The 20,125-nt window shown below is 32.7% G+C and overlaps 2 protein-coding genes across 2 annotated transcripts; both read left to right on the top strand.

Annotated features, from left to right (window-relative positions):
- The first annotated feature begins 1,656 nt into the window (after positions 1-1,656).
- LOC139525300 (uncharacterized) lies at positions 1,657-3,648 on the top strand. Its single transcript, XM_071320502.1, has one exon. The coding sequence runs from the start codon at positions 1,657-1,659 to the stop codon at positions 3,646-3,648; it is 1,992 nt and encodes a 663-aa protein (XP_071176603.1).
- Positions 3,649-5,043: 1,395 nt separating this feature from the next.
- LOC139524721 (uncharacterized) lies at positions 5,044-13,274 on the top strand. Its single transcript, XM_071319747.1, has 5 exons — positions 5,044-5,223; positions 9,665-9,895; positions 10,305-10,593; positions 12,288-12,443; positions 12,752-13,274. The coding sequence occupies exons 1-5, from the start codon at positions 5,059-5,061 to the stop codon at positions 13,108-13,110; spliced, it is 1,200 nt and encodes a 399-aa protein (XP_071175848.1). The 5' UTR covers positions 5,044-5,058; the 3' UTR covers positions 13,111-13,274.
- Positions 13,275-20,125: the final 6,851 nt, after the last annotated feature.

The following is a 20,125-nucleotide window of genomic DNA, read 5'->3' as shown; positions in this document are numbered from 1 at the left end:
GCTTTGAATGATCTGGTAAAGGTAGGTCTTTTTTCTGTTTTAAAAAGCTTCAAGCAGAAATAGTCAACAAAGGGATTTGATAATCCAGGGTTGCAATCATTTAACAACATATTTTTCAAGTTCTTATTTCAAGTTGGATGATTTTACAACATGTCATCTCATTTTTACTTCTACCATTTTGTCTGGCCCCAGTTGTGAGTTTTGTTCAGTGACCGGTTGTGAACATAATATAACACATGAATTATTTTGGATATGTTTAACGAAGTTCATATTTTCTGACGGACAAACATTCTTCGAAGCTTAACACGAATCGTATCTGCGCACTCTGCCAGTAAGTGTCCTCACTGAAATAGTCAACGGTTAGTGGAATCCAACGACTGAAAACTGCGGTTCGGATAAGACTCAATAGAATATCGACAATAAAACCGGAACAACAAATTATCGACGATAAAACTCATTCGATTATTTAGTGACTATAAAAACACTCAATCATTATCGACAAAGGAAATCCGATCAATCGACTATCGAAAATATATAGTCGCTTGGCATTATTTTTTTGAAGAAGTTCAAGAAAACAAAATTCCAGTTTTCCTTATGTCCTTTCCCGGTTTTTTTAATTTGAGGTCATATATCAAAAAACCTATTGCAAGAGACCTAATGGTTTAATCATGTACCGATATGAAGATATAGCAAATGTCTCAATTTAAAACATCAAATAATATTTGACCATAAACTCAGTTTCATGTTCATTGGTCATGAATCTGATATGAAAAGCCCAAACGTAGGGATAATGTATGGTTTAGGAGTTATGGTGACTTGAAATATATAAGGGGAGATAACCGATTTAAAGAGACATTCATAACACTGTAAGTCAAATGTAAAGAGAGTTGCGCCATGTTGTCAAATGTGAAAAGAGGAATAACGTTAACTAAAAGTACATGTCACTGCAAAATTGGTCGAAACATGCTGTTAAATTGATAAAATATCGTCCTATATGTTACGGTAACAGGAGAGGAATAGCGATAATAATAATAATAAATATATGCAGGGATATATCACCTATAGGAATAGGTTTTAACCATCGTCAATGTTTTATTCACGCGCTTAAAATATATTCAATATGTTGCGAAACAAAAATAAAACCATCTTAGGTGGGGAGGAAATAAACGATATTTAGGACAAAATCATATCCAAAAGATGAACTAAAAAATCAACTGAATATAAAATTCTGTATTGTTTGCTTGAAAGGCTTACAAAAATATTTTTCAAAGTTCAATATTAACTTCATTTACTGTCATTTAAAATCATGGTGTTCATATAGGACAAGGCGATTGCTAAAATAGTTCTTAACAGTCTTAACCTGTAAAATTATCCAACCTCAAATAAGATCTTGAAAAATCTTCTGTTTTAACTCATTGCTGTTTTTCGCCCTTTAATATACATTATTGTTACATTACATTTTATCACTTATTTGTTTTATTATGGTCAATTTTATTTAATTCATACAAGATCAGGACAATATTGATATTATTAGAGAATAATGCGTTTTATGCCTTTATATTTCATATTTTACAGATAATTTCATAAAACAGAATGTGTGATAAAAACAAATATTTGAGAGTTGTCACCTTTTGTGTGCATTCATTCTTGATAAATATGCACATGAGTAACTGCCAGAATCAGCCAAATTTTGAGCGTATCTATAACCACTATGCTGCAGCCTGTGGATTGCAATTCTGCAATGTTTCACTTATATCATTGTCATATTTTCACAATAATTTAACAACTCTTGGCTCTGTTTGTCTTCCATGTCACTGTAATGATTGCATTCTGAATATAAACTGTTGTCCTGATTTTGGATTACCTCGCTACCGAGAGAAATGTATGAACGATGTTATATACAATCCATATAATCTGTTATCAGATGTCTACTTTTCTGTGCTAGACAAATGTCCTCCAAACACGCCCCCGAAAATTAGAAATCTCTGTGAAAAAGAAACTGATCTCATTCAAAATTTAACTCTGGTACCCGTGACGAGTAAGACCAGGACAACTTATAGAAACGTTTATTGTGCTCAGTGTCATGGCGAAACAGATTTAGAGCCATGGACTATAGACATAAATTGTCAAAAATTTGCAGATTTTAACTTTTTGTCCAGTTTTGAAGAAATAGCAGAACTTATAAAGGTAAAAATGTGTACTGTACGATACGTTCAACAAAATGCCAATAATAAGGCTGTCCCGTGTAAAGGAGCAGCTGATAACTTGATAGGAAGATGCAACATGACAGGGACTTGGAACTCATATGATTCAGATATCGATATGGCATGTAATCACTTTCAACTTCCATTTGATAAATACAAAAGTATATTTTGTTTGATGTGTAATCCTCCATCACAAGATCCGTTTACGGATTTAGTCTCTGTGTGTAACATAACAAAGGACAGCACAAAAAGTCTAGAAAACGCATGTGAAATGTACAAACAAAGCAGCGTAACGTTTCCGTTTAAAAACATGTTTTGCTACCTTTGCAACAGACATGACGACAAAGATAGGTATAATGATATAAATGGGTATATAAGTTTAATATTTAAAGATGATATAGTGGTTTATAACATGGAACAATTAATATTTAAGAAAGATTTCTTGACGCCATATCTTTCTAATCAAAGCATTAAACTAAACACCAATTTCAAACTTGGGAACAGACTAAACAGTTCATATGATTTTTTTGACAATGAACGACAAGTTAATGTGACTAATCTTATGACTCTATTTTCATTAGCATATGGGCCAAATTTATGTGGAATTTACAACGCCGACCCTAAACCGTTGGCACCCGATTGTTCCTGTCATGAAACTTGTGTTTCGTATGGTACCTGTTGTGTCGATTTTGAATTAGATCAGCTTTTGGAATGCTTAGATGGAAACATTGTGGCTGGTATATGCCGTTATACTGATGAAGGTATCAATTCATATTGTGAAAGGAGGGGTGAATTCATGTATGATCTTCCTGTTAGTAGAAGTGACACCAAAAAACACTACAAAAATATATTTTGTGCACTGTGTGCAGACAAGAAATTTAATTTCCCAATAAGATTTCCCGTGAAGAAGTACGCCCATAAATATTTTCATCCATGGTCGGTTGAGATAACATGCGCAATATCCAATCTGCTTCCAATATATTATCAGCTCTCTATGACAGACATCTTTAAATCTGCTACTAGAAAAAATTGTGATATAAAATTTAAACCTGCCCAAGGAAAAGATGCATATTGTGATGACAAGCCAATCAAGATAAGCACATGTAATATATCGGATACATGGTCACATTTTGATGCTGATGTGTTATGGGCTTGTGAAAAGCTAAACACAACATTTTTGACAAATTACAGAGGATTTCGAAACGTGTTTTGTACTTTATGCAATCCTGATGTACACCTAGGGTTCATTCCACCACTACCACCACCAACGACAGGCGTTATACCTCGGGATCCTGAACACCGTCCAGTTATTTGCACTTCGTGTATAAGCAGCGCAGGGGTTGTTACAACGTTTAGGGCATTATTTCAAATATCGAACGATGACGACGAAAAGGTAACTGAGTGTACTAGAGGACAGGTCTTGGATACTTTACATGTAAGTTAAACTTATATAGCTCTACAAGAGATTGAAATTTCCCTTTCACAAGGGTTGCACCGCTTAACTACTTTAGCTTTGTTGGCAGACCGGTGGTATGCTATGTCTAAGGTACCGGATTCAATCCCAAATTGATTAAGTTGTAGTTTTGAAAGGAACTCCATGCTCGATTGTCACAAATATATCAAAAACGTTCAATTGTCTCGCATTTTATGGCTATAGCTCGCAAAATTGTTTTCCCTTATAAATAAAAAGAAATCACAAAGCGGAAAAAAAGGATAATCAAACAAATTATCAAAACAAAATTGATTTTTTGTTCGTGTATTGTTTGTACATAAATAAGGCCGTTAGTTTTCTCGTTTGACTTGTTTTGCATTTATTATTTCGGCGTCTTTTATAGCTTTCAATGCGGTTTGTATAAACTACTATGCGGAATGGGTTTTAATTACTGTTGTCAGACAATGTAAATGTCAAGGCTATTATCTTCTTGTTTGTGATTAAGACTATTGGTGGAGAGTTATCTCATTGGGTAAACACCTCATCGGAATTTTTTTTTTAACATTTTATAACATTTCCACTTAAATTATACACCTCAAATACTCTCTGGATATAAATGAGAGGGGTAAGAGGGGTCCTGATCCCGAAATCCCGGGCTTAAAAACACAGGATCCCGAGGTCCCGAAATTCGAAAAAAGAATTCCCGGATCCCGAAAGGGTCAATCCCGAAATCCCGAGCTTAAAAACACCCGATCCCGGAGTCCCGATAAAGGTCCTATCCCCCCTTTTTTAGTGTTGCGATAATAATCTCTCTATCTTCAATTATGTATTCCTGTCAAGTTATTACAAAAACGTATTTAAATTGTTTACTTTTGTACATGTATTTATTTTTGTGTCTTTCAGAATAAATGCAGAAACATTATATGTTCTCCTGGATATATACTTCTTAATTCAACTTGCGAACCAATACTATCCATGACTAAAAATCTCGGATATTTGCTACCTATCCGTTTGGAATTTGTATCTAAAATAAATCCCGCCTCATATGATTCCTTGTTACAGAAAACGGAAACAGCAATAGAAGATTATTTGCGCAGATACCTTAAGCTAAACACAGGCCTACATGTTTTATCTGCCGACCTAATCACAAATTCTTCTTGTGTCATAAATGAAACTGTAGGAATGGAGATACTAGCGAGCATTGAAGTGTTTATTGACGAGATAGTTTCTAGGAAAGACATCGAAACAAAATTAACCGATATCAGTGAGGATGTGGTTAACATCACTGGATACGATAATGTAAACCTGACAATCTCCTTAGATTATAATGCAATAAGCACAAAAACAAAAATAAATGATATCGGACAGTTTACTGGACTCTGCTATTCATCCACAACAGACTCAGATTTTAAAAGATCGCACATGTATTATAAGTTCAACCTCGTGTCTAATCTACTCTTTTGTAAGCAGGTAGCCCTCGATAAAAGTGAAGTTATCGTTCTTTTCAAACCATTTACTTCCGTTACAATCGTGTCAAGTAAAGTTGAAATAGAACAAGGACATTTTAGAATAGCCGAAAATGGCATGGTAAGAATATGTATCGATACACTGTTGTTATTGAAGAAACCTAAAGTGCTAATAGACAAGGTCATTTCTACAATAATGGCCGCAGCAACAATTATTTCAATGATTTGTCTGTTCGCTACTTTTGTTACATACTGTATATTTCCAAGCCTGCGATCTGTTCCTGGTAAGAACAACATGTCTCTGGTGTTTTCATTATTTTTTTTACAGGCTGTATACACTTTTAGTGCGAATCAAATCGAAAACCCTCTGTCTTGTCAAGTGATCGGAATTATAATACACTTCTTTCTATTGAGCTATTTTGCTTGTTTGTGCGTTTGTACCTTTCACATGTTTAAAGCATTTAGCAGCATCAGCGGACCGTATAGTACAGGCTACAGTTATCGAATTATGTTAGCGTATTGTTTGTTCTCTTATTGTACTCCCACAATTATAATTATTATCAATATAGCGGTTACCTTTTCGTTGGCTGATAACATTGGTTATGTTCAGTTCAGTTTCTTGTATATTCCTCCATTAATTGTGGAGCACTACCCAATGGGTATAGTTTTAGCAACTATGTACACCTTAAAACATAAGGAAACAATTAATTATATACAGATGACTGAATTTGGTTATAATAATCACTAAATGATAAATATCATAATTAATTCATAGGATTGTCATCAAAAAGTTTTAAAAGATATATAATAATTCATATGTGCTGGGTTGTAAGAAAATTTTAAGAGACAACTGCATATATTTACAAATAAGAATTAAAATGGTCTCAAGTTAAAATTACTTATAATTATTAGTTAAGAGTGCTATAATTACATCAGGAACTATAATGAAAATTATATTTCATAAGACTTATGTAAAATGGTTGGGGTTTGGAAAAATTTAAGCTATCTATATGGCGTCAGGGGGTATATCTGCTTTTTAAAATACTCATCTGCAGTTATTGGAACAGTAATCATTCCTATTTCGTGTATTTGTGTGTGTAATGTAGCATTTTTCATCATAACAATGCATAAAATAAGTTCTACACCGAAGATACAGAGGACAAGTTCACACAAAACTACTCATGACAACAGCATCGTCTACATTAAACTTTGTAGTATAACGGGTATCACGTGGGTATTCCCGATCATCGATGCGTTTTTACCAATGACCTTATTAACTGTGATGTTTTCGTTGTTAAATATGTTACAGGGTGTGTACATCTTTCTGTCATACATATGTAATTCACGTGTAAAAAGGTTGTATAAGAACTTGTGTGGTTGTAATAATACAGATGGCTTGGATTCAAACTTTACAGGGATAACCAATAGTTCACAAGTTTTGTCAGCAAGCAGTGTTAAATATCTATCGCAACAAAACACAAAGTCTATCCGTGAAAGTAAAATTTGATCTGTTCGACTTAAAGATTTGAGCCTTAGGGCTTGATTTTGCTGTCAGTACCAATTAAGAACAATTGGTAATCATTTGCTCGTGAGATGCATTTTATTGGAAAATCAATTATTTGTATGTATTGAAAAATGAGCTATTTGCATATTATATTTCAATAAAACAGTGTTTTTTTCTTGTCATTTTAAAACAGTTTCTACGTTTGTTGAAGAATAGTTTTTACAATGATAAGTTAAATTCATGAGATATAATTCATTGTTAAATAAAGGCAACTGTAGTATACCGGTGTTCAAAGGTGATAAATCGATTGAGAAAAAAAACACATTCGGGTTACAAACTAAAACCGAGGGAAACACATCAACTGTAAGAGGAAATCAAAGGAACAACAGTAACACTGAAGTGCAACAACAACAAAAAAAACGCCAACATTAAAGAAAAGAACTATAAGATAGAGATAACTTGATATTCTTTCCCTGGTGGTACTGTGCTAAAATCAATGTCACTGGCGGACCCAGAAATTTGGAATTGGGAGCGTAATTCTATAAAACGGATTAGAAAATGTCCCTCTAGACCCGCTACCGAAAGTGAAGAAAAGGGAACAAATAGAATACCGTACACACTGTCTCTGTTTTAAATGCAATTTAATTAGTTGATTTTATTTGATTAAAAAATCTAAGTTGTATCTAATTATATTTAAGTATATGACATAAGTTATCCAAATATATTAGGCATGTTTTCTAACTAAACGCACTGAGGGAACACCTAGCTATCAATGACAATATGTCACGCGAGTCTTAATGGTCAAGTTGTATAAGAATAACAAAAACCAGGACATACTGTTCCCAGCAAAAACATACTATGGATTCTTAAAAAAAACTCTTGATAATCTCTGTTATCTTAAAGAATGAACATAAAGATTGTTTTAATCCTCAATCTGCTTTTATAAGTTATAAGAAGATGATGTATGATTGCCATTGAGATATCTCTCCACCATAGAAAAAATTACGAAGAAGTTAAAAACAATAGGATAAACATAAAACTGGGTCATCATACGTCCTTCGACAATGAGCAAGGCCGTTCTTGCATAGTAAATGTGAAACAATTGAAACGAAAACACCAACGGCCTGATATATGACAAAACAGTGAACAAACACACGTAGAATGTGAATACATATAGAAAGATATGGGATGAGTGCCAATGAGACAACTCTCCATCTAAGCAACACTTTATAAAAGTAAACCATTATGGGTCAAGGTACAGCCTTTAGATATGTTCATTAGCGATTAAATTCCCCCATAACCTAATATAGAGATGTAACAGCACAATTGAAGAACTAACTGTAAAGATCAGATGACTCCTTAGATCGACACGAAGTACAAACACAAATAACACAGATACAGACATAAAATGTCGATTTAAGTGCAGTCTCAGTTTTTGGATGTCATTTAAAAGTCAATGATTTTTAATAAATAATCATGTTCTCCCAGAATAATGAATCAGTCAGTATACATCCAACAGATTCAACGTAGGTAGAGACGTCATAAAGAGAAAACTCAATCAGATTTAAATCAATTTATTTAAGCGTAAAGCAATTTGTATGTAATGTGTCTTTCCAATGGCAAAACGTTTACTTACGAACGAATGGTACTCTTGGTGACCCACATTTCAATTATAAAAACTATTAAGTAGGTCAAAATACAGTGGTGGTTGCTTCTGATGAGCATTTCTAGATTGGCATTCATCATGAACACTTTAAATGTCTAATAATAGGACAGAACAATTTGGAATAATTGTATATATAACCACAGAAGTAAAAAAATAATTAATCAGAATCAATTTTACATGAGTAAGTTTAATACTACCTACACCCTCCCAGTTCTCCTGTGGAAAAAAAGAGAAACTAAAAAAATAACATTACTATATATGTGCAATGATTAAAATGATAATGGTTTATGTGATTTTTCATTTGATTTTATTTTTTCACAAGAATGAATTTACAAGGTGTTTATAACATACTCGCACATATAATGAGCAAAATTGTTAGATATTCTTTTGCTTAATATGAAAATACTTATGTGAAGAAAAATGTATAACATATTTTTATCTTTAATATGTATGACTCTGATAAATTAATACAACTTTAACCTCGTTGACTTAACAGATTGAAATATAAAAAAAAAAGAATTGACTTACTGCCCCCTAATCAAAAGCCTATATTAAACATTCTTAGAATTTGCTCGATATTCTTTCAGAATTTGGGAAATAAAATCCATGAAAAAAACGTTTATAGAATATATTTATCTTTCATATATAACTTTTTGAAAGATATGTTTTACAAAATTACAACGAACTTTATCTTCTAAAAAAAAGTTACTGAATGACTCGAGTCGATATTACATTTACTTTGCTTTAATACAATGTGCATCACATATGTCTTAAGTGAAATAAACTTCCGTTAGTAACCACATACTGTTGTACCGAGATAAGTAATCTTTAAATTAAGTAAAATGTGAAAAAAAATCTCAGAATTTTACAGAAAGATATGACAATAGGTTTTGATGACATCATTATGCTCAGTAGATACATGTTCCTGGTACACGGTTATTCTCAATAGAAGTGTCCATTCACATGCATCGCTGGTCAATAAGTTTGTATATTGAGTCATTGTAAAATTCATAAATGATACTTGAAATATGTATATTTGTAATGAGAGTTTATCGGTATAAATAATATAAACATCTATATATATAAACTTTTTGAATAAAAATAATCTATATCCTTCAACACAGATCAATTCATATATTACAAGATATAAACATATATATATAAACTTTTTGCATTAAAATAATCTATATCCTTGAACATGTTGAACGCAGATCGACTTATATAAGTAATTAAACTATAATGATTCATCTCACTATATAAGTAATTAAATTATTCATCTAACAAAGTATTCTTCAATACTACCTTGTCTGAGGTATATTGATCAAAACGTATATCTGATACAAGATACATATGCTGAGAGCTGTCTGGCTCATCATTGGTTGTGTAATCCAGGTAAACAAATCCATACTAGATACGATGGAGGTGAAGACAAAGCTAAGGTTTTGTCTGGTGTTTTCCGCCATTGCATTGGTCCTAAAGATCATAGTTTTTATCAGTCCAGGATGGGTAGTGGTCAAATCTTACTTCCGGGATCCATTACCAACACATGTAGTCCAAAAAGCAGAACATGTGATAGACAGGAGACACGGAATTTCCATTTCTTTTGGAGTCTGGTTCTACAAGGTAAGTAAATAAGTTAGTAAGTAACATACAGTTATACAAGTATATTTTTTGGGGCCCTTTATAGCTTGCTGTTCAGTGTGAGCCAAGGCTGCGTGTTGAAGGCCATACCTTGACCTATAATGGTTTACTTTTATAAATTGTTACTTGAATGGAGAGTTGTCTCATTGGCACTCATACCACATCTTCCTATATCTATATATACATAGCAATTTGATATTTACATCCGGTGCATTGGGCCTATATGTCATTTAAGCAATATTATATCCTTTTCGAAAAACGTAAAGGTTTACAAAATTGAAATATAAAATTAGACGTGATGGGTTTTTTTCTATGAATGAATGCTGAATTTACAAATTTTGTGGTTGGAATTTGATAGTCCTTCAGTAAATGAATGTCTTTCTTTATCAAGGTGTGTAGACATGAGAGGAACAACGATGAGGGGGATGAAGGGAAGAGGGAATTCATTGAGGAGAAGACAACACCTAAGGACACAAGACGGACAAGTGAAGGCCGCCATCACCACCACGAGAGACACCCCCATAGATGCTATCACAGAAGCTACAAAAAACAACAACATGGACAAAGAATTGATTATGTTGGTGAGGACATTGAACAAGCCCAGAGGAATGACAAAACATTTGAAAATAACATACCAACAGATTTTATTGAGGCAAGAGAGTTTATCAACACATCAGTTGGTAAGTGCTGCAATAATTGTTCCTGTTCTTTGTGTTACTGATGTCAAGTATATTATATACAAAATAAGACTTTACAATAAGTGAAGTTTCCAAGTAATACAGAAAGTCGAGAAATCTACCTGTAACATGTTAACTTATCATTCGGTCATTACAAATAACATTTATTTCATTGTAGACTAGAAATCAAAATCTGACACTAACAAAGGAGCCGCTAATGGTATAATTCAAACCAATGACTAAAACAGGAAAACCAAAAAGAAAATAACGACAAACTCATATATTATTCAGTTGTTTTCTTTATCTGTGTTTGATGGTATTAATGGGATAGCGAGTCGGCTATGTTTTGCATAATTATAGATTAAAGTTTCTACCTTATACATTACTATGGTTTGTGGTAAACTGTGGAAAAGGAGGTCATGTCTTATCCCAAAATATTTAAGGTCTGTCATGTACTTTACGAAGACTTAATGGGAGACTACTTTATTTTGTGTTTGTTTTTATTTATTTATCCCCTATAAAAGAAAACTAGTACGTGATATAGGGAGGTGGAAGATTCCAAAGAGACATTCAAACTCGTATTTCGAAATAAACCGACAAGATTCCGACAAGGCCATGCCTGGCTTAAAAAAACAATCGACAAAGAATTAAAGACTGAGCAATACGAACCTGTCGTGTATCTCTTGTTAATACAAACTCGATGGTAAATTTAATTCGGTATGTCACATTAGGGGAAAGGGGATAAAATTGCAGTATCATTTTAATATTTCCTGGTTAAAATCAGCTCTATTGTTGAATTCTTTCGTTTCCGTATATAATTTACTTAATATTGTGATTTGAATAGCAATGGCTTAAATTTGAATCTGACGAAGAAAGGTTTTTTAAAAGTACGCTGATAATGACTCAATGTTAAACGTGACCCTTACATTCCTTATTGAACTACTAATATTTAAGTCAAATAGCATTTGTATGGTCTGAAATGTTGAATGCGAGAATAATATCTATGTTTGTTTTAAATAAAGTGTTAATATTTGCTGATATCTGAACCTAAATATACAACAAATAATACACCGAAAATAATTTTGCAGTAAAACTATATAATAAGAAGAGGGTGTGGAAATCCTGCATCTGTTCATAAGACTTCATAGACTGTGATGTCTTTACTAAGAAAAAAATCAATGTTTTAAAGATGATCAATTTAAGTTCTACAGTAAAGATCCTTTAAGAAAACCATATTACGGCAGGAAGATGGACTTCCTAAATTGTATTTCTCGTGTCAATTTTGCTGTTAGATTTTGTTATTTAGGTCGTGGTTAGACGGTAAGAGAGACGAACAATATTGAATTAAAAAATAAAAGCTGTTTTAAATATCGATATTCGTTGTAGCAGTTTGTCAATGAATGGTATAATGGGAGTACAAAAAAGAAGATGTGATATGATTACCAATGAGACAAACCTTCACAAGAGGCCAAATGACACAGATGTTAACAACTATAGGTCACCTCACGACCTTCGACAATGAGCAAAGTCCATACTGCATAGTCAGCGTTCATTATTTGTTCTCTCTAAATGTACAGTCCTACGTCAGCATATATCGAAATGAACATGCAAATTACTGAGAAGTACGAGGTAAACAAAAGATACAGCAAACTTTAATTAAACAATAACGCTACAATTACCTTTCTTTTTCATGCTAGAATTTGCTCGCCATGGACGGTATGAGTTGACATGTTATGTTACCATTGGCCTCATTCTGGGATTAATTGGTATGGCTGGTGCCATTAAGTACGCACGTGGTGGTGGTGTAGGAAAACATACTGGAAGACTCGTTTGTTCGACTCAAGTTTTCTCATGTAAGTATACGCATAAATAGACAAAAATGTTGTACTTTGTATTTCGTTAATGAAAAACTCAATTGCAATTCTTGTCGTCAATAAATGTAAGGTGTACACAACATCCAGATCAAATTAGAAATATTCTTATACACGAATAACAGTTGTATCATCGAAAAATAACCGCTCAAGCTAATTGTTACCAAAATTCAAAATCAGTTCTTCAATCGCATGCTACAAGTTGTAATGTTATTTATATTAAAATGATTAAATAAAGACAATTCAGTAACGTTCTATTTCCTCTATTACAAAATGTTTCTGTCTTGTAGCTTTCTTCTACTGGGTAGCCATTATCAGAGTTGCTACGTTCGTCATTCAGCTGAGAACTATTCAGAAGCATGAAATTCTTGACGATCATATGGGTCACGATGTTTGGTTTTCTGTTCCTTGGTGCCTTATCGTGGGAGCCATCGGGGCAATTGTCATGGATATATCAGCTTTATTCCATCTCATCATGATATCACGTGACCGGAAGTCTGATGGGGTAGAATACTCATTTCACACAGAAAAACACGGCTCAAGTAAAGTTCCGATTATTGCTCCGAGAGGATACGAACAACTTATGATACCACCACTATATACTCAAGAAGAAGCCGGCCCACTTCCCGAAAAAGAACCTATTTCGTAGACTTATATTGTAATTTTGTAAATTTTTCGAAAAATGGTTTAAACATAGTTTTGACGAGAACGGCTTGCCATATAATACAATGATTATATAAAACATTAGTGAAATACACAATACGTAATACACAAAGTAATAAAGTGATAATATGAGCAATGTAGGATATAATTATGGTAAGAGGCATTGCGTGTGATGAGGCCGATTAAATATTAAAAGAATATGATATAAAGTTTATTAATAGGGAAACAAAAAAAAGTAAAAATAGAACCAGAAATATAAATCTTATTCTGCAGAATAAATAAAAAATCGACATTTCCTTAGGAGATTCATGCAATGAGACAGGAATACGAAATGTTTATAAATCAAACCAATATTGTCAGAACCTTAAATGAAACCACACTTATTTATTTACAAACCACTCTCACTCCTTCCTTAAAAAAAACCCAACCCTCTCCGAAATATAACTTATTGAAATTTAACAACACCAGCGTAACTTTAATTCATGCCAAACAAAGCAAAACCTCATTCATTTACAAGAGAGTAGCTCTTTCCTATTATTTTCAAACCTTTTCAAAATAACGGGTGTCACAGGATCTGATTACCCTATCGGGGTTCATGAGAACACCACAGTCGTTGATGGGGTTCGTGTTTCCTAGTCTTCATTTTCTAAGTTGTATCTTGTGTACTGTTTTTTGTCTGTTTGTCTTTTTCTTTTTTAGCCATGGTATTGTCAGTTTATTTTCGATCTATGAGTTTGACTGTCCCTCTGGTAATTTCGCTCCTCTTTTAAAAAGGATTAATCGACTTGATGTAAATGGTATGGTTGAGACCCACAGTCTTGTGTTATTACTTATTAACACAACTTCAAGTGTTTTATTTTTTGTTTTAGTGGAAGGGGTATATATTTCATCAATTCTTCGTATAAGGCATATGATTGCATGTCATTATATATTCTATGAAAATATAACAAGAGTAATAAGGATGTTAAGAAATATTTGTGTATACGCTTTTAATTATATATATAAACAACAAACTGTTACCCTAAATAACTTCAAGTGTTTCTGTTGCTCCGTTGTTTTCCTTTTATAGTCAATGTGTTTCCCTCGATTTTAGTTTGTTACCCAAATTTGTTTTATCCTTAACGATGTATGACTTGTGAACAGTGGTAAAACACTGTTGCCTATATTAATAAGCCTTTGGTAGGTGTAATACGATTCCATGTCCAAAACTAACGGTCTTGTTATCAAGGCAATTTTTTCCTCTCTGTAACAGAAATACACATTATTTATTTTTCTGAACAAATGTAGAAACGTAACTTGTTCACCTGGATATGTCCTTGTCAATGCTTCTTGTACTCCACTGCTCCTGGTTACCAAACAGCTGGGCTATATATTACCGATCAGAATAGAATGCATTATAAATCTTGTGGCATATGATAAAATTTTAGAAGATATTGCAAATGGATTAGAAGAATTCATTAAGAGTTATCTAACACTTGAGAAGAAACTAGATGTGGTTTCTTCGAACATGGTTACAAATATTTCTTGTGACACCAACGAAATAGTTGGCGTAGAGATATTGGCAAATTTAGAATTCTTCATCAAAGAAAGTGTATTTAGAAAAGACATTGAAACCAAGCTTGTACATCTAAGAGAAGAAATAGTTAACATCTCTAGTGATGATTTTCATATCAGTCTCAAAGTGAGTTTAGATCAGAGGGCAAGGAATACAAAGACAATGATAAACAACGCTGCACAGTTTACTGGGATGTGTTACTTATCAAAAACTGATTCAAAAGATGGACGGTCACACAAATTTTATACATTTAGTCACGTGTCTGAGCTCCTTTTTTGTCAACAAGTAAACCTGGAAGAAGATGAAATAATTATAGATTCAACAGCTTCTTCATTTATCATTTTAAAGTCGACTAATATAAAAATACAGCAAGGGATGTTCAAACTCACAGCAAGTGGAGGAGCAAGAATATGCGTAGATACAATGAAATCGCTTAAAAAACCAGAAGTAGGCATTAATTACACACTCAATACTGTAACGACCATTGCCTCTGTCATATCCATGATATGTCTCTTTCTGACCTTTGTCACTTATTGTATATTTCCTAATTTAAGATCCATTCCAGGTTTTAATAACATGTTACTCGTATTTTCACTTTTCTTTTTACCAGCAGTTTTTACTTTCGGAGCTAGCAAAACTGACCATGATGTTTTTTGTAAAGTTTTTGGTATAACTCTTCATTTCTTCCTTTTAAGTTCTTTCGCCTGTTTAAGCGTTTGTACCTTCCATATGTTCAAGGCATTTAGTACTATCAACACACCACATGACGCACACCACGAGAAACGAACTATGCTTCTATATTTTTTATATTCTTATTGTACACCAGCTGCTATCATAGTCATAAATATAACCGTTACATTATCACAGTATAACGACACAGGATATGGAGAAAGGGAGACAATCTGCCTCCTCAAAAATGCAACTTCAGTAATAGCATGTTTGATCATTCCTGTGGCAGTAATTTGTGGTTGCAACATAATATTTTTTCTCATGACAATGCGCAAAATAAGCATGACACCAAAAATGGAAAGATCAAGCACCAACAAAGCTACCCGTCACAATAGTGTAATATATATCAAATTATTTAGTTTGACAGGTATAACCTGGGTTTTGCAGATCATTGATTCATTTCTGGTCATGACGCACCTATCTATAATAATTTCGTTATTCAATGCTTTACAAGGTGTGTACATATTTCTATCATATACATGTAACTCGCGTGTAGCGAACATGTACAGGAATCTCTTTATTAGGTACACAGAAGATCATGATTCAAATGCTACAAAGTGTACTAACATTTCAACTTTTGCAACAGAAAAACATTTGAAATATCTACCTAATTCTGGTTCTGCCTCAGAAAATACAGTGCTGTGAGGAATAATCATTTGATGAACAGCTCTCATTTTAATACATTTTAATCTAGACCCCTGTATATTGATTATGTTAAGGGACTGTGCAATATTTATCAAGCAGGTAGGACCGGTGCAAACCCTAGTAGGACAAGCTCAATTTTCACCACTTCAGGCATAGAGTCACCACTTTTTTCCACTTTTGTGAACATAGGACATGAAGATTTATTCAAACTTGTTGACAATAAAAAAAAATTATTAACTGTAAATATCCAATTTGTATATAATTTTCAAAATACTTTATTAATTTAAAATAAAGGGAATAATTTAAATTAAGGGACAATATCTCTTACACTAGTCATATTATCATATGCTGAAATACCAATCATTGTCTTAATAACAGATTATATTTTTATTTCAAATATTTACTTTATATATTCTAATTTTCAAGAAAAAAATTATAATATTAAGCAAAAGCAAAAATGTTTTTGACTTTGATGTAGCTTTATTTACATTCTTAAATTATAGAACTTGATAGAAATAAACCAAACTACCATGTAACCTGGCATTCTGTAAGATCTATATAAAATTGAAATAGCTGTCGAGTTTTATGAAAATCCAAGTTGATTTGGAAACGTTATACCATTTTTTTAAGGTGACTATCTGGATTTAGCCTTTACTGAAAATTTTAGCTTTTTTTAACCTACTGATTAAATCCATAAATTTGACAGCAATACACAAAACAACCAAACAACCTGACATTCTTTAAGATTATCATATAAATGAGATAGCTGTAGAGTCATATAAAAATCCAAGTTGATTTGAAAAAGTTATAATTTTTTTAAAGGTGATTATCTAAATTTAGCCTGTACAGAAAATATTAGCTTCTTTTACCTATTAATAAGATCCTTAAAAATGGCAGCTACCAAACAACCTAGCATTCTCTAAGATCAATATATAAATGAGATAGATGAAGATGTATATAAAAATCCAAGTAGATATGAAAAAGTTATAAAAAAAATTTAAAGGTGACTTTTTGAATTTAGCATTAACTGAAAATTATCGCTTTTTTAGGTATTAACTTAATCCATAAAACTGACAGCAATACACAAAACTACCAAACAACCTGTAATTGTGTAAGCCCAACATATAAATGAGAGCTATATTAAAATATCTTTATTTAAGCCTAAATTCAATTTTTTTTCACCTTTTTTACCAATTAATATAATTCATAAATTTGAGGCCAATACACAAAATTATCAAATAACCTAGTTTATAACCAAGTTGATTCCAAATTCACCAAAAAAAATTAAAAATTGATGTCTAAAATTAGTTCCAACTGAAATTTTTTCTAGCTTTTTTTATCGTTTTAAAAATTCAATCCTTAAAATTGATAGAAATGAACCAAACTACCAATTTGATGAGACCATATTCAGATTGTACCAAGATAATTAAGTCCTCAATCAGACTTTAATATATTAAGTAAAGATAAGACAAAAGAGTGCTGTTGAGATATATTAACAAAAGAATGAAGTTCTTGCTTTACATACTAGTGTTGATAAATTAACATATTCGCTCTTTTAACTCTTGTTGGAGGAGCGCTGTATAATTATACGAACCCTTGTAGAATATTAACATGAACCCTTGTAACATTTTGGTCACAAACGTTTAAGTTACGTCCATTTGTTGTAAAATAAAAATATATAGCTGTCAAAGGTGACACATGTATATTACTACGAAAACACGTAAAATACTTTCCTGAAAAATCAGTCATTTATTAAGCCATTCAGGTAAAGAGTCAACAGTCCCTATATATCCTTTCATAGGAAAGCTATCCTTACATAAGAAAATGCCTGTACCAATAGTTATCAAAGGTACCAGGATTATAATTTAATAAGCTAGAGCGTAACTGATGAGTCTTATGCATACGAATCGCGCGTCTGGAGTATTAAATTATAATCCTGGTACCTTTGATAATTATAATGAATTATCAATGGTGACCAAATCATTTGGAAGCCTCAATCAAATACTAAGTAGCAAAGACGTTTGCTATAATTTTTCGAAAAACTTTCGGATGATACTTAGAAACTTTGTGAGCAAAGTAGTATTTTTTTCTAATTCTAAATGATGGTGATGTTATATATCCTTATTGTTATTATCAATAGACTCATTGAATTTATACATGGATCTTTTAATTTTGTTGTAAATATTTGTTACATGCGAATTAAACGATTTAAAATTATATTTGTCGGGATTTCATAGTATGGATCAAATCTAGTAGTATATATAAAGGCAACAGTATTATACAGCTGTTCAAAACTCATTAATCGATAGAAAAAAACAAATCCGGGTTACAAACTAAAACTGAGGGAAACGCATTAAATATAAGAGGAGAACAACGACACAACATTAAAATATAACACACACAGAAACAAACTAAGCATTAGACAAAATCCTATGAGAATAACAAATATAACATCAAAACTGAATACATGAATTTGGGATAGAAAAGTACCGTGACACGTCTTATAACAATGTGAATTCACACTCAAATATAAGAGTAAACAAAAGACAAAAAAGAAACACAACGTTAAAATGTAACACACACAGAAACGAACTAAAATATAACAATGGCCATACTCCTACCTTGGTACAGGAGAATGCAATTTTCAGACATTTTTATCATGATATATACTCAACCAAATATTTTGTGATAGTATATATTTACATGTGTGAAAAACACAGTCTTGACTGTGCGCATATATACGATATATATAGTATAAAAATAAGCTATATGCGCACAGTCAAGACTGTGTTTTTCCCAATTAATGACACAAATGGCGATCGATAGAGAAATTTAATCGAAAGTGGGCACTTTTACAAAGCAAAAAATAATGGAATGAAAACGGGGCGATACAGGCCAAATTCTGACATGAAAATGGGATTGGACTACTATTTAATGTATCTAACTTGCTAGAATGCCCGAAAACTTATACAATGTTAGATAATAAAAATCAGATATTTGCAAAGGCTTTTCCGTGCAAAAACTTCAATCATCACATAAATCAGTATGAAACTAATTATGCCGGCATCACACATTGGCGTATAGACCGGCGTGCACCAAACGTACAAAGAAAATTCACAAAGTCAGTATACGTTAGTTGTACGCCAGAGGAACGCTAAGCAATCGTTAAACGCGCGTTGCATAAGTTTGAAGTACTTTTTTCCTTCGTAGCGTCATTCCATCTACATTAGACAAACGACAGGCATACGCAACCATACGTTTCTTGAACGCCCGATGAACGCTTAGGCACACTTCTCGTACGCCCAATACACGCTTAAAGCGCGTTGTGCACACGTTACAGTTATGATTGACAGGTTCAATACATCTAAAATTACTAGCGTATTGGCAGCGTACATGATTTTTTAACACGCCCGGCGTACGTCGGAGCTTTACACTGTTGTGTGACGCCGGTATAACGATACCTATAAAACAATACATGATAATACAAAAATAGCATAACATAACTAGAGGCTCTCACGAGACTGTGTCTCTCACCTGATTCTTCATTGGTTTTGGAAATCATGTAAAAATAGATTAAAATCATAAGACAAAATTTGTTTAAATATTTGATATACAGTAGTTCTCTAAAAGAGTTAAAACACTTTGTCAGCACCTCATAAGGAACATTTATGCCATGTTTTATTTCATTCCATTCAGTGGTTCTCTAAAGAATACATTTGTATGTTTTCCAATAAGGTCAATTGTTAAACAAGATCCACCTCTGACAGTCATCCTGGACGAAGAATCGTTTTCAAAGTGAAAACACTTGGTCAACACCTGATAAGGAACATTCATGCCATGTTTGGTTTCATTCCATTTTGTGGTTCTCAGAAGACATTTGTTTGTATTTTCCATAGGATCCAGTGTTAACCGAAATACCGGCGCTAACGACCATCTTTGATGATGGATCGGCTACAAAGATAAAACACTTGGTCAGCACTTCATAAGGAACAAGCATGCCATGTTTTGTATCATTCCATTCAGTGGTTCTCTAGAAGTTCATAATATAAAATTTTAACGATGACGTCGACTG

The sequence above is a fragment of the Mytilus edulis genome, chromosome 5, assembly GCF_963676685.1.
Source record: "Mytilus edulis chromosome 5, xbMytEdul2.2, whole genome shotgun sequence".
Lineage (NCBI taxonomy): Eukaryota > Metazoa > Mollusca > Bivalvia > Mytilida > Mytilidae > Mytilus > Mytilus edulis.
Note: the sequence above shows the minus strand (reverse complement) of the source record. Positions and strands in the feature narration are given on the sequence as shown.

Excerpts from the sequence above, each read along its gene's own strand:
- LOC139525300 (XM_071320502.1), top strand. The coding sequence starts at position 1,657 with ATGCACATGAGTAACTGCCAGAATCAGCCAAATTTTGAGCGTATCTAT.
- LOC139524721 (XM_071319747.1), top strand. The coding sequence starts at position 5,059 with ATGTATTATAAGTTCAACCTCGTGTCTAATCTACTCTTTTGTAAGCAG. Across the intron at positions 10,594-12,287 it reads GTTTATCAACACATCAGTTG|AATTTGCTCGCCATGGACGG; the intron begins GTAAGTGCTGCA and ends TTTTCATGCTAG. Across the intron at positions 12,444-12,751 it reads TTCGACTCAAGTTTTCTCAT|CTTTCTTCTACTGGGTAGCC; the intron begins GTAAGTATACGC and ends TCTGTCTTGTAG.